Source organism: Pelodiscus sinensis, chromosome 4 (genome assembly GCF_049634645.1).
Source record: "Pelodiscus sinensis isolate JC-2024 chromosome 4, ASM4963464v1, whole genome shotgun sequence".
NCBI lineage: Eukaryota > Metazoa > Chordata > Testudines > Trionychidae > Pelodiscus > Pelodiscus sinensis.
Window position 1 is genome coordinate 15,271,235 of NC_134714.1, and position 12,947 is coordinate 15,284,181.

Here is a 12,947-nt window from a genome sequence, read left to right on the forward strand (position 1 = left end):
TTACTCTCTACTTATTTAGTAACCATGGTGCTGATCTTGAGGACACACGTGTGTGCTACAAACAAGTGCAGTAGAAACTCTCTGTGTACTGAATGGTACCACAATCATGTGCACGTGGGAAGAACTCTGCTGTGGATCTTGGTTCTGCAGTGAGACAGGAAGTGGGCATGTGAGAGGCATGAATCCACTTAAGACAAAACCAGTACAACTGGGACTCAGTGGGCTTTGTCATTCACTCTGCATCCAAACCCAGCAGGCTGCAGCTTGACTGCATGATCTGTGGCCCTTACTTCATTTTTTGGCCTAAGGGGTGCATCTCTGAGCGCCACTGTGCGAGCATAGGATCTTTCAGGGTTCGGTTCCATAGGAGGACTCGGTTAATGTGCCCGATGTTTAAATAGGTAACCTGTGTCATTGCATATCATGCATATTATTAAACTGATAAGTTAATTTGTGATTATAACATGACAAATACAGGTTGGACCTCCCTGGTCTGGCAGCAGCAGGACATGACCAGTCCTGAATGAGAGCATTTGCCGGATCAGGGGATGTGTCCTCTGCCACTGCAGCCCCTTGTCTCTTGCCCGTCCTATCGCCTCCCAAGCTGGGCTGCCTGCCCTGCTGCTGCTGGCCCTCTATCGCCCCTCCCCTGGCCCAGCACTGCTGCAGGCTGCTGTGATTCCCTTGTCCTGCCCTGCTGCTGCTGGCCCTCCATCACCCCCCAGGACTGCTGCAGGCTGCCGTGATTCCCTTGTCCTGCGCTGCTGCATGTGGGTGGGTTTCTCCAGTCCCGAGCCCTGTGCTGCTGCGGGTGGCCAGGGTTCTTCAGTCCTGTGCTGCCGGAGTTCTCTGGCCCCCAACCCATGCTGCTGTGGGCAGCCAAGGTTCCCCGGCCCCATACTGCCATGGGTTACCAGGGTGTCAGACTCAGCTGGGCTGTTGGCCCTCCTGCCGTTAGGCTCCTGGGCTCTCTGGTCCAAGAGTATCCGTGGCCAGACCAGAGAGTGCTGGTTTTCAGAGGTTCAACCTGTATGTGGAGTTTGCTGAACATAGCACAGTTTTTACTTATAAATCGTATGGACTCTACAATTGGCAGCTTCCTTTTTCATAAATTAAATATCATTACTATATCTGGAGTAAATAAAAAGACATTCACAAAATGCAGTAATCCAAATAATACACTTAGAATAGGAATGTGAAAGTGTAACTGTGTACACGATTAACCGATGAGCCTGGGTTCATCGGTGAATCTTCATAGTTACACGTAGACTCCCCAGTACACGTGAGGAGGAGGCTCAAGAGCCTGCTCTCCGTGTGCACCAGTTCATGTGGAGCTGCTTCTGCTTCCCTCTCACCTTGCCATTCTGCTGCCTTTGTAACAGAGGCAATAGCGTGCGGGAACCGCTTGCCCCCCTGTAACCACGTAACCACTGAAATTTCTAGGTTTGATTCATGATCTTTGGACTCCTGAGGTTGGCAATACATACCTAAGCATGTGCATGAGCTTAGGTGCTTTCCTGAACTTTCAAGAGAGATGGAAAGGCAAAGGCAATTCCTTCAACTGAGGTTTCTGTCCCTACTGAAATGGCACGCTGCCATTGGAAAGCTATTAATTTGGTTCAGACATTGTTTTTTTCATAATTACCTCTTAATACATTCTGTTATAAGGAACTGCCTTAGCTACATACAGTTGTGTCAGATAGTTATTCAATAAGAGGATCAATGTAAATGTAAAATAAAAAGGGCAATTTTTAATAGGAACATGAAAGCCGTATCAATCATTGTTAACGTTGTGGATCCAGTAGCCTTATGAAAGGCTAGATACAATACAGTTACACTGAATAGCACCTTACTTTGAGTGAAGTCCTCTGAAGTCAAAGGTGCCGCTTTTGGAGGCAAATGTTATTCTATGTGAGTAAGAACATTACAATCTAGCGCTACATTTATGAGGTGGTTTTTTGTTTTGGATATGTAATAAATCCAAATATGGTATGGATTGGTTGAAATGGTTTGTATTGCTTTACATGTGCTAAGGTAATAACTTGAAGCACTGAGATTGAAGAGCCCATAGACAAGGCAGATAAAGTGAGGGGAAACTGAGGCACAGAACGGTGTTTCACAGATAGGAATAGAACCCAGCTTTTCTTGCTAGCAGTCTAGGGCGCTATCCACTGCACTACACTTTAAAATGTCCTGATTTGTATGGAGACTCCTTTTGTCTTTGAAATACATTGGGAAAATAATCACTGTAAAGGTTGGCTCGCCCTGGCCCAGCATGCTTGGGACCTAACCATTCCCAGATGAGGGATTTTGCCAGACCAAAGGAGGCCATATCTGGGCCCCTTGGCCCGACCTGGCAACTCTGCCTATCCCCACATGCTACCAATCCCACTGGGCACCCTGGTCCCACTGGGCAGCACTGCTGCCATGCACTGGGTACCATTCCGGCTGGACAGCCCTGCTGTCAGCAGCCCACTGCCATGTTGGATCTCAGGGCTCCCAGCCACCAGCTCTCCAGCAGGACTCTCAGGTCCTGGAACATCCGTGGGTCTGCCAGACCTCAGATGTTGCTAGACCAGAGAGTCTCAGTTTAGTAAAGTGCAACCTGTAGACCTGTAAGGCAAAATCCTGCTCCATACATTCACACTCATATGACATTGAAGTCAATATGCTTAAGATGAACAGGCTTTGGATTTTAATGTAGTGTCATCTCATGAAACAGGCCCATGAAAGGCAGGAAACTGGCATTCAGTTTACACACATCCTCTCACTGGGGATTTCGAACTGTTTTGTTTTTAGAAGTTTGGTGTTCACTCTTGAAGAAAAATTGAAAACTGAGAGTAAGTTTTCTTTTTAATTGAACATTCTTTTAAGATTACGTAGGATAGAAAAAGCAGAATATTTTTCAGTGTTTCATGGGCCTTATATTCAAACCTTTGAATTAAATAAACGCAGGAAGAAAAGATTAATTTTCAATTCAGTGATCAGGAGTTTAGATTCACAACACTAAATAATAACATTGGGCATGCCACTTATACTTGATACTGAAAATGTACTGTTGTCTGTGTTACAGTGTTAATTTAAGGTCAGTTCTGTTTGACTTGATTTAATTTTTTAACTTTTTGATAAAAATATCAGTCTGTATTTGAAAAGCCAATTCCCGCCCCTCCCCCGCTGTCAAATTAAACAGTGTAGTTACTATACTCGCATACCTAACGTTATCCTTAAAAAAAAAAGTGCTGCACATTGTTCTCTGAGATGGTGTTAGAAATCGGGAGGCATCCAGAGAGAGGAAAAAATGAGGGCTAGAAAATAAAACTCCTTTGTGAGAAATAGACTTTGTGGGAGAAGAAGGGTAGCTAAGATACAGATAGGAACAGCAAGAATGATTGTTCTGTTATGTCAACCATCACCTTTTTGTTACACTTTAATTGTGTAATCTTTGCAGGCTCAGCTGCTATTGTTTCCAGCCTGCTCTAACAATTACCAAGCAGGAAAAGAAGTCTGTAAAATGTAAAGATTTAAAGAAAACCTTTTGGGTTAGTCAATAACAGAGGTACAGAAAGCTGCATGAGCCTTTGTCAAGCTGACTTCCTTATAAAAAAGCCTACAGTTTTGAATTTTTTTAATTGCAGTGCTTTCCTTTTCATGACAAGATGCATTTGAATCCATGATCTGAGTTCTGGAGCTCAGCCAGCCGTTAGAAACAACCTGAATAGAGCCAAAGGACAATAACTTTATGATTCAAAAAGTAGGCGTAGTCACTTAGTTCTACATAAGCTACGAAAACACCTTAGCAGGTGGGGAAATAAGTACATTTCCTTTAAGAGTACCTGTTATTAATGAAAACACAGAAGTGCTAATCTGCTAACTTTTTTTCCCCCCTCAATTCATTTTGTCAGGTGAGATAATGTGGGAATGATATACTCTTTGTGGAGTTTGATATGGCATCTAAGAAATCATCTCCATCAGCTGAGGAGCAATCATCTACTGAAATAGATGATCTTCATGTTTCACTCCAAGGTAAGTTACACAAATTTCATGTAACTTCGTGTTAAGTTTTTGGCAAATGCCTACGGCTGTGTGCTAGGCTGGGTGAAAATTGGTGAAATCCACTAAAACATAAAAATAGTATCAGATATATAGTCCATTTATTTCTGTGCTGTACACAGGCTTCTGTAAATATCTTTCCAAAGGCTTTTCAACTGTAAAGTAAAATACATAGGACTGAGCTTTTTTTCACTGTATTTACAGAGTTTTATTGCCTTTTTTTGGTACAAATTTGCTCAGTTTCTTATGTTTTCCTTAGCTGAACACATGTTACTGCAAACAATTGTCAAGGGAACTATTAAAAGAGTTACACAAGTCCTATAATTTATTATGTATCTCTGCAAATTAAAACATGCCTTAGCTTGCCTAGTTTTCATGTGCTATTTGGGGAAACTACTAAACTTTCTTTGATTTAGAAAAAAGTCTTATTGCATTTTTTTTTCTTCTTTCTTGTGTCTGTCCCGTGTGGATATGTATTTCAGGACCCGAATGAGCATAAATTCTTTCTCCCTTCCATACAGTCTCATGAAAGAACAGATTCTGCCACCCTCACTCTGAATAACACCTTATAAAACAAGCAGTCCCCTTTATTTCAGTGGGACTACTTCAATTATAAGGTGCTGGTCAGTCAGAGGAAGGGAGGCAGAATTGAGCTCTAAAAATGATAAAGTTAAAGGTTCCTCAACCATTTGCTGCAGTATGCAGGGCTGAGGAGATTTTCTTTTCCCCTAAACTTGTGTCTCGTAGATACATTTTGGAATGCATTTCTTAAACAGTAGTTGTAGGGAGTTTTACACATTAATTTGCACATGACTAGAGAGTTTTGATTTAATATTTGCAGTATGCCATATTTCCTTGCTTGGTTTCTTTGATTGCCCATTCTATGGTCTTCCTGCATGCAAAAATTGACCTTGATTTCAGCATCAGGTCAGTTACAAAGCTGATGTTTCAGGTTCTTTTGTTTATTCCAGGGGGAGATGGGCTGCATTACCCCCTGTAAAGAGATTTCCAAATGGCTCAGTTCTGATGAAGCTACTCTCTGACTTATTTGAGGGAAAATATTGAAGGCAGATGAAGCTGGTGCAGAAAGTAAATCTGCAAAGTGTTTTCTCTCATCCTTATCTGCTTTAGCCATGGATTGTGATTACCGTTATCTAAAGCCAAACTCTTTTCTAACTGATATATTTTCCATTTGCATTTAACTTTGTTACAGTCAGAAGGGCAAAGAGAAAACTTCCAGTGGCCAAAGGTTACTCTTAAAAAGTCACACAAAAGCCCCACCTGGCTATCAGATGCACATGTGCAGCACCCAGCAAAGTCAGTGGGAAGGATCCATGTGCATCCAAAGAGAGAATTTTGCCTTAGGTAATCACTTAAGCATATAAAAAAACCCAACAAATGGTCTGGTAGCACTTTATAGGCTAACAAAACATATGTTTTGTTAGTCTATAAAGTGCTACCAGATCATTTGTTGCTTTTTTATGTAACTGACTAACTCGGCTACTTCCGGAAGCTCACTTAGGCATATGTTTAGCATGAAGTAGAAACAGAAACGTGAGTTCTAGCATTAATTCAGGAGATAGTGTCATTCTTACAAAAGATCATGGATGAAGATTTTGCTTTCAAATAATATTCATATTACTTTTGAAGAAATCGATATTGAATTTTTATCTGAATTGGCCACCATATTGAAGGAATGTAGCATTCGAAGTCCAATAGCCCAGAGGCTAAGGGTATGTCTACACTGCAGTTAGATAGATCTGGCTGTCCTGCGCCAGCTGACTTGGGCTCCTGGGCTGGAGCTTAGGGCTGTTTAATTGCATTGCCTACATCAGTGATTCCCAACCTTTTTCCCCATGGAGGAACCCCTAAAATAATTTTTCATATCCCGAGGAACCCCTACCTATGAAAACATTTGCTTGGCCAGAAAAAGTTGTCAAGAAAATTTATTTGTAAAGAGCTGTTATATAGCTATAGCTATAGCTATAGCTATATGTATGTCAGCTTACATTGTAAGAAAAAAAATTATTTATTCCACAATTTCTCGCGGAACCCCTGACGATGGTTGGGAACCCTGGTTGGGAAATGCTGGTTGGGAAACACTGGCCTACATTCTGGCTCACGCTCCACCCTGAGCACTGGGAGGCCCTCTCATGTCACAGAGTCCTAGAGCTGAGGCTCCAGCCCAAGTCTGAATGTCTACACTGCAATTAAACAGCCCCGTGGGCCCGAGTCAGCTAGCATGGGTGAGCCATGGGTTTTTAATTGCAGTGCAGTGTAGAGATACCCTAAGAGCCTCATGTATAAGATTTCCAAGAGGTTATACATGATCTTTGTGTGGAAGTGATTTGAGCTCATTTTGCCCCTACGTACTGGTGTTATTTGTTTATATTAATCCTTTGTAATTTGACTTGGTTTCCACTTTTTGTAGGACCCTCTTTTATTTTTAGATTATTCAAGATCTTCTGGTTAAGTCAGTGTGGTCTCTTGCCATACTTCCTATCTTTCATGTGCTGTGGAATAGATTGCTCTTGTACCATTAATATTGTCTCCTTGAAAAACTGCAAACCGTCTTCCGTTGTTTTTCCTTTCATCTTGCTTCTCATTGGATCTCACCTACCAACTCCCTGAGTTTGCTAAAGTCTGCCTTCTTGAAGTCCATTATCTTTGTATTTTGTTATTTTCTCCTTTATCATTTCTTAGAAGATGAGCTCTATCATTTCATGATCACTTTGAACCAAACTGCTCTCCACTTCCAAATTCTCATTTTCTTCCTATTTATCAAAATCAAATGTAGAAGTGCCCCTCCCCTTGTAGCATTCTCCACCTTGTGGAATCAAAATTGTGTCCAATACATTCCAAGAAATTGCTAGGTAATCTGTGCTCTACTGTGTTACTTTCCAACAGATGTCTGAGTAATTTAAGTCCCCTCATCACCACCAAGTCTTGTGCTTTGGATGATTTTGTTAGCTGTTTAATGAAAACCTCATCCACTTCTTCTTACTGGGTAGGTGGTCTGTAGTAGACCCCTACTGTGACATCTCCTTTGCTTTTCCACTTTTTTTGTTACCCAAAGACTGTCTCCTATTTCCATCTCAACCTCAGTCCAAGTGTATATTTTTAATATGTAAGGCAATACCTCCTCCCTTTTCCCCCGCCTGTCCTTTCTGAGCAAGCTGTATCTTTCTATACCAGTCATCCAGTCATGTGTATTCTCCCACCAAGTCTCTGTGGTGCCAGCTATGTCATAGTTGTGTTCATTTACTAGCATTACAAGTTCTTCCTTCTTATTTCCCATGCTTTTCGCATTTGTATACATTTAAGATACTGATGTGATTTCTTCTTCCCCGTGCAGTTCTGTCTTGTCTCTCCATTATCCCTGCTCTGGCAGCCCATGCTGCCCCCAATTTCTGACCATTTTCCCAGGTCCCTATGTTTTTAACTTGTATGGACTTTTATCACTTGTCTTTCTAACCTAGTTTAGGTTAGTCAGTACGGATCCAAATATGCTCTTCCCCTTCCTTGACAGGTGGACCCTATCTCTGCTTAGCGGTCCTTCTTCCTGGAACAGCATCCCATAGTCAAGGAAACCAAAGTCTTCCTGGCAACACAGTCTTTGTAGGTTCATATCAGGATGCTTTACAGAATAATAATAAAAATGTAAATACATCAACAGACTAAGAAGTAAGACCCTGACAGAACCTTTGGGGAGGAATTACACAACTGGAAATATACACTTACAAGCAGCAAAAGACATATTTCTTAAGATAATAGACAGAAACCACTAGGCCTGCAATCAGTAACACATGGCAAGTGGGAATAATAGGGAAATTAAGGAACAAACACTAAAACTAAGATTTTTCAGAAACACTAGCCTAGAGTAGAAAGCTTGCCTACAGAAGCTTAAAAATGGCTAGAGATTTTTTTGTGTGTCTGTGTTTGGAGCTTGGTTTGAGACACCTTAAAGAGGGCTCATTTTCTCAGAGTAAATGTTCGTAACTTTCTGAAAACCAGATCACTTGTTTAGGTGTTTAAATATTGACTTAGAAGTCTAGCTTTAGGATGTCATTTTTGAAAATCTTAATTCTTAATTGTATGATTTAAGTTCATGCACCAGTTAAAAGGAGCTAGAGTGTACCTTTTAGTATTGGAAAAAGATAAAAAAACAAAAACAGTGCTGGTGTGTAGCCTCGATAATACAGTCAGAAGTCAGTGCATTACTTTACCTGAAAGATATCCAAGGATATCACAATATTGATCTAATCTGGTTGCTATAAGGGCACAGTCTGTCATTTTTTTCATTCAGTCTTAGTCACTGCCAAGCAATAGTCCTAATACAGTAGACCAGTATTTCTCAAAAGTAGCCTGCAAAACCACTTTGAGAAACCTGCTAACTGGCCGCTCTGATGTATTTACTTACTGACTCCACGGCCATGGAGCCTCATGGTTCCCATTGGCTCCGATTGGGAATGGGGAAACAGATTGAGACAGAGACACTTCATAGAGGGCATCAGTATGGGCATCAGAAGTGTACCCTGGAAGCGGTTTATGATAGACAGGGTGTGGCTCAGCTGGAGGGCTGAGTTTGAGGCTTTTGGCATTAGACAGAGTGCAGGAATCCACACTCATCCAGACCAGGGTGCTTGAGTGAAGTTAGTGCCACCTCATTACAGTACTAAATACATTGAATATGAATAGCAGATCGTCACCCTAAGTGTTGATAGAAGTAGGCTGCAGATTCTTAAGGGGCAAGCTACATTTGCTTTCAGCTTGGAATTCCCAGGAGTTCCATTCACAGGCTAAAAATCCCCTTCCCCTAGGTCATTCTTGGTTCCTGAAGGGTTTTGAGGTGTCTTCTTGGAGGGGAGTAAGTGAATAACCTCAGATGGTATCACTTCCATCCTTATATAGCTTTTGCAAATGGTGGGCATCCTTTGTTCCAAAGCTTGGGTCCTTATATTTGTATGATACAGTCATACAAATAGGATAATCATACTGAGCAAATCATAACTTTTCCAATGACCTCTCACATGATTTATTTAGCATAAAAATACATCATAACTATGTCCTAATCATATCCTCATAATAATAGGCCTGTGAAGAATACCAGGTTCAGTGTCAGAGGCCTAACTTGGATTTCACCCCTTCCACCAGCATTTGAGAGTATGTCTACACTGCAATGTAAGACCAGCGTTATTAGAATCAAGTTAGCAAACCTTGAGTTTGTCAGTGCAGGGCCTGAGTGTCTACTGTCTTTGTAACCTCAGACTGGGAATTGTTGAACCACGAGTCACAATCTGGAGCGCTCCACCCACCCATATCCCAGATTTCCTATCACACTCCCAAATTGCAGTTTCTCCAGTCATTTGTTCATGATGCAGCATGGGAAAACGTAGTTCACCAAACTAGATTGCCCAGAGGACCAAGAAAGTCAGTCTTTATGATTATGGGATAGTTTTAATGGACTAGACCATGCATCCATTGGGGCTGTGTATATACTGTAAAGCAATAGGGCTGGAACCCAGGATTCCAGTTTAACTCAGGTTTGGATTTTTTTCACCCCATGAGGTCCTGTTATTCTGCACCTGAGAGTTGTGATCTTTATGTTGGTGGAAGGAAGGTTAGATGTAAGCTTGAATTTGAACTCTGGGATTAATTGCTGTGTAGACATCTCTGAGGCTTTGTCTACTATACTGCTGGTTTTGCTGGCAGTGAGTATGCAAATTAGGCGTGATTAGCATATCACCATGCCTCATTTGCATAATTTATGTGCGCTGTTTTTGCAGAAAAAAAGTAGTGTGGATGGGGTTTTTTGGCGCAAAAAACCCGTTTTCTGCACGATCTTTATGCCTCTCCAGGAGAGGAATGAGGATCTTCCAGAAAACGGGGGTTTTGCGCACAAAACCCCCATCCACACTTTTCGCCCCCACAAAAACGGTGTGCATACATTATGCAAATGAGGCACCGTGATATGCTAATCTGTGCCTCATTTGCATACTCACCGCCAGCAAAACCGGCAGTGTAGAGGTAGCCTGAGTGTATGTACTGTGACAGATCTATGCCTGTTAGACTGTTCCTTTCCTTAGCAGTGGGAAGACCAGGTAGAAGATTCCAGCTCCCTGGCTTTCACTTTTTCCCTTGGGGTGCTCTTGCAGCAGTTCAACAGGGTACTGCACTGTACTATGTGCTAGATTGAATGTTGGTAACCTAGCCTGCATAGATTCACCTATTAAGTACATGTTGTGATTGTCCATTTCTGGACGTAATAAGTGTGCAGTTACTTTATAGAACAGATACATTATTAATGTTCTCCTCTCCCCAAAGCTATTCTTTAAAGACTGACTATAAAAGGGAAGAGAAATCTGAGGGTTTTCAGGTGTTCTCAATATTGTCAAATTCATGTTTTCTCCTCAGGTCCATTTTCTGGCATGGTGAATGTGGGTATAATTTTGCCAGTAATGAAGGAAGTGTTTCATTAGTTTTTGCATAGCTTTATTTATTTTTGGCTCAGTTACATTTTGAAAACTAGGGCAAGGTAAATATAAGGCAGTGTTTCTTAAACTGTGTTCTGGGGCACACCAGTGTGCCGAGAGGCAGTTGGAGGTGTGCTGCGGAGAACAGATTTCAAAATGGCTGCCCTTAAAGGGACAGGCGAGTTTTATCTTTGCTCAATAACTTTGCCCCCAACCATTTTTTGTTTTTTTTTTGGTTTTTTTGCTCAACAACAACAACAACAAAAAATCCTTGTCGTTCCTCATAAAAAAAAAATTGTTTGGTGTTCCTCGGTCTTAAAAAATTTAAGAAACACTGGTCTAAGGCCATTGAGAGTCCTATTAAAAAGGCCAACAAAGAACTCATTCATCCTCCTAGAAATAAAAATCCTTTTTAATTAACCACATTATAGAAACAAGAATTTCAGCTTTTATAAATCACTAAAGCCTTGCAGTAGCGGGATAGGGGAAGTACACATTCATCATGAAAATGAAGAAATAATTTTCTGTCATTCTAGAATAGGATGTGTGGGCTGCATTGGGCATACGTGTGTATACTGATCTGAATACTGTGCTACGTCTGGCTACTATGCAAACATCTCCGTGAGCTATTGGCTATTCTTGTACTAGAGCTTATTATTGATTCATGACCATTCTTTTAATGGGTCAGAAAAGTAAACTAAACTGTAGCATCATACACTACTAAAACTGGAACAGACTTTGAGAGATCATCAGGTCTAGTCCCCTGCACTCCTGGCAGGACCAAGCACCATCTAGGCACAATGGCAGCTGTAGGCTGCACAGGACTGTAAGTGTTTCGCTTGGGAGCAACTGGTAGGAGTGAGAGCAGGGTGGGATGGGGCATTAAGGGAACCAGTGAACCCTGCATTGGGGGGGGGGGAGAATATCTAACACTGTTAAACGAGCTAGTAAATTACCTGCTCCCTAGTTCAACATGTGAGACGAGTTGTCTAAGGAAGGACTCTCCCCATGAGAAAATGTTTGCAGGATCAGGCCCATCTTGTGTAACACTTTTTGGACAGGAACATCAGAAGCAGCTGGCCTAAGACAAGTGCAAAGGGCCTAATGTGTGTGTCTGTTTCCTGGAATCAGGCCCAAAAGCTACTTCTCTGGCTCAACAACATCACACTGTGTGTGAGTTAGAGATGGGCCAAGAAAGGAGATGGAACCACTGGCTTCCGTGACACATTGAGTCTTGCGTATAAACTCCTTTTCAAACCATAGAAATACCAGCCATGTTTGTTGGATACAGTCAGTAGCAACCAACCCACTCGAATTTCATTTAAATACTTGGCAAAGGCTCCATGGTATTTCTGCAGCTTGAAATACATCAACGGGGTGTGGTTTGCTCAAGTGCTAACTTGAAACTGATATCTTCGTTTTGTTTACCTAATTCTTAGCGCAGACGTGATTATGATTTGCCTCAAATACTGTTTCTGTGTTTGATGTTTTTAATATTATCCCCTTTTCAGAACAAACATTATTTTGATATTGTATTTCTGCATACATATGGCCTCCTCTCCTTTTTAATTTAGTTTTTAATGTTTGTCTTTTAAAAATGAACAATATAGTCATGATAGAAAATAGAGTGCTTCATACTTAGCTGTGGTAGACTCAGGGTAGTACTGTTACAAATAACAGGCACAAAGAATAATGGGTTATGAAGAACCATGGAAAGATTGTTTAGATGTATCATGCAAAGTATCATTAATGTGCAGAATATGAATATTGAATTCTGGGCAGATTGGGGCTCTGGAAGACGATATGGAAATATGAGCCATAATTTGATACCTACTTCTTTATATGTAGATTCTGTCCTGAGCTCTGCCATTTTGTCCATACAGAGTCTCACTGCCGGGTGCTGCTGGGGTGCTGCCGGGTTTGTCTCGCCGCACCAAGGGTCGGCGCTACCGGACCAACCCAGCAGCACTCCAGCTGCTCTGCTGCAGGCGTCCCAATTCAGCCGCTTCTGAAACTGACTAGCATTGGCTGAATCAGGGACTCCTGGGGCACAGCCGGACTATCGGAAGGGGGGGGGCTATGAGGGGTCTGGGGTGGCATCCTCCCACCCCACCCCAGACCTCTTATAGCCCCCCCTTCCGATAGTCCGGCATATCAGATAATCTGGCACCCCTGGGTCCTAAAGGTGCCAGATTATCGGAAGTTTACTGTATAATGCAGAACTGAGGCTTTTTTTTTTTTTTTTTTTTTTTTTTTTTTTAATGCTCATGGAATGCAACACACATTTCCACTTTAGAGTGGGAATTTGTGTTGTATTCCATGAGCATAAAGAAAAACTTGCCTCTCCTGTGTGAAATAAGTTTCATTTTCTGAAGCAGAGCAGTAAGGCTTTTTTTTAGAGGGCAAGTTTTTGGTATCTTTCAT

The 12,947-nt window shown here is 41.7% G+C and overlaps 1 protein-coding gene across 6 annotated transcripts in view; it reads left to right on the top strand.

Annotated features, from left to right (window-relative positions):
* SYNE2 (spectrin repeat containing nuclear envelope protein 2) overlaps positions 1–12,947 on the top strand; it is a 300,187-nt gene that overhangs the window by 24,526 nt on the left and 262,714 nt on the right. For 4 of the 6 annotated variants that reach the window (XM_075926397.1, XM_075926392.1, XM_075926396.1 and 1 more), the window contains exon 2: positions 3,903–4,023. In XM_075926397.1, the coding sequence (XP_075782512.1) occupies positions 3,945–4,023 (79 nt within the window). In that variant the 5' untranslated portion in view covers positions 3,903–3,944. Of the gene's footprint in view, positions 1–3,635; positions 3,801–3,902; positions 4,024–12,947 lie in introns of all 6 variants that reach the window. The other 2 variants (XM_075926393.1, XM_075926394.1) reach the window with 2 other exon arrangements.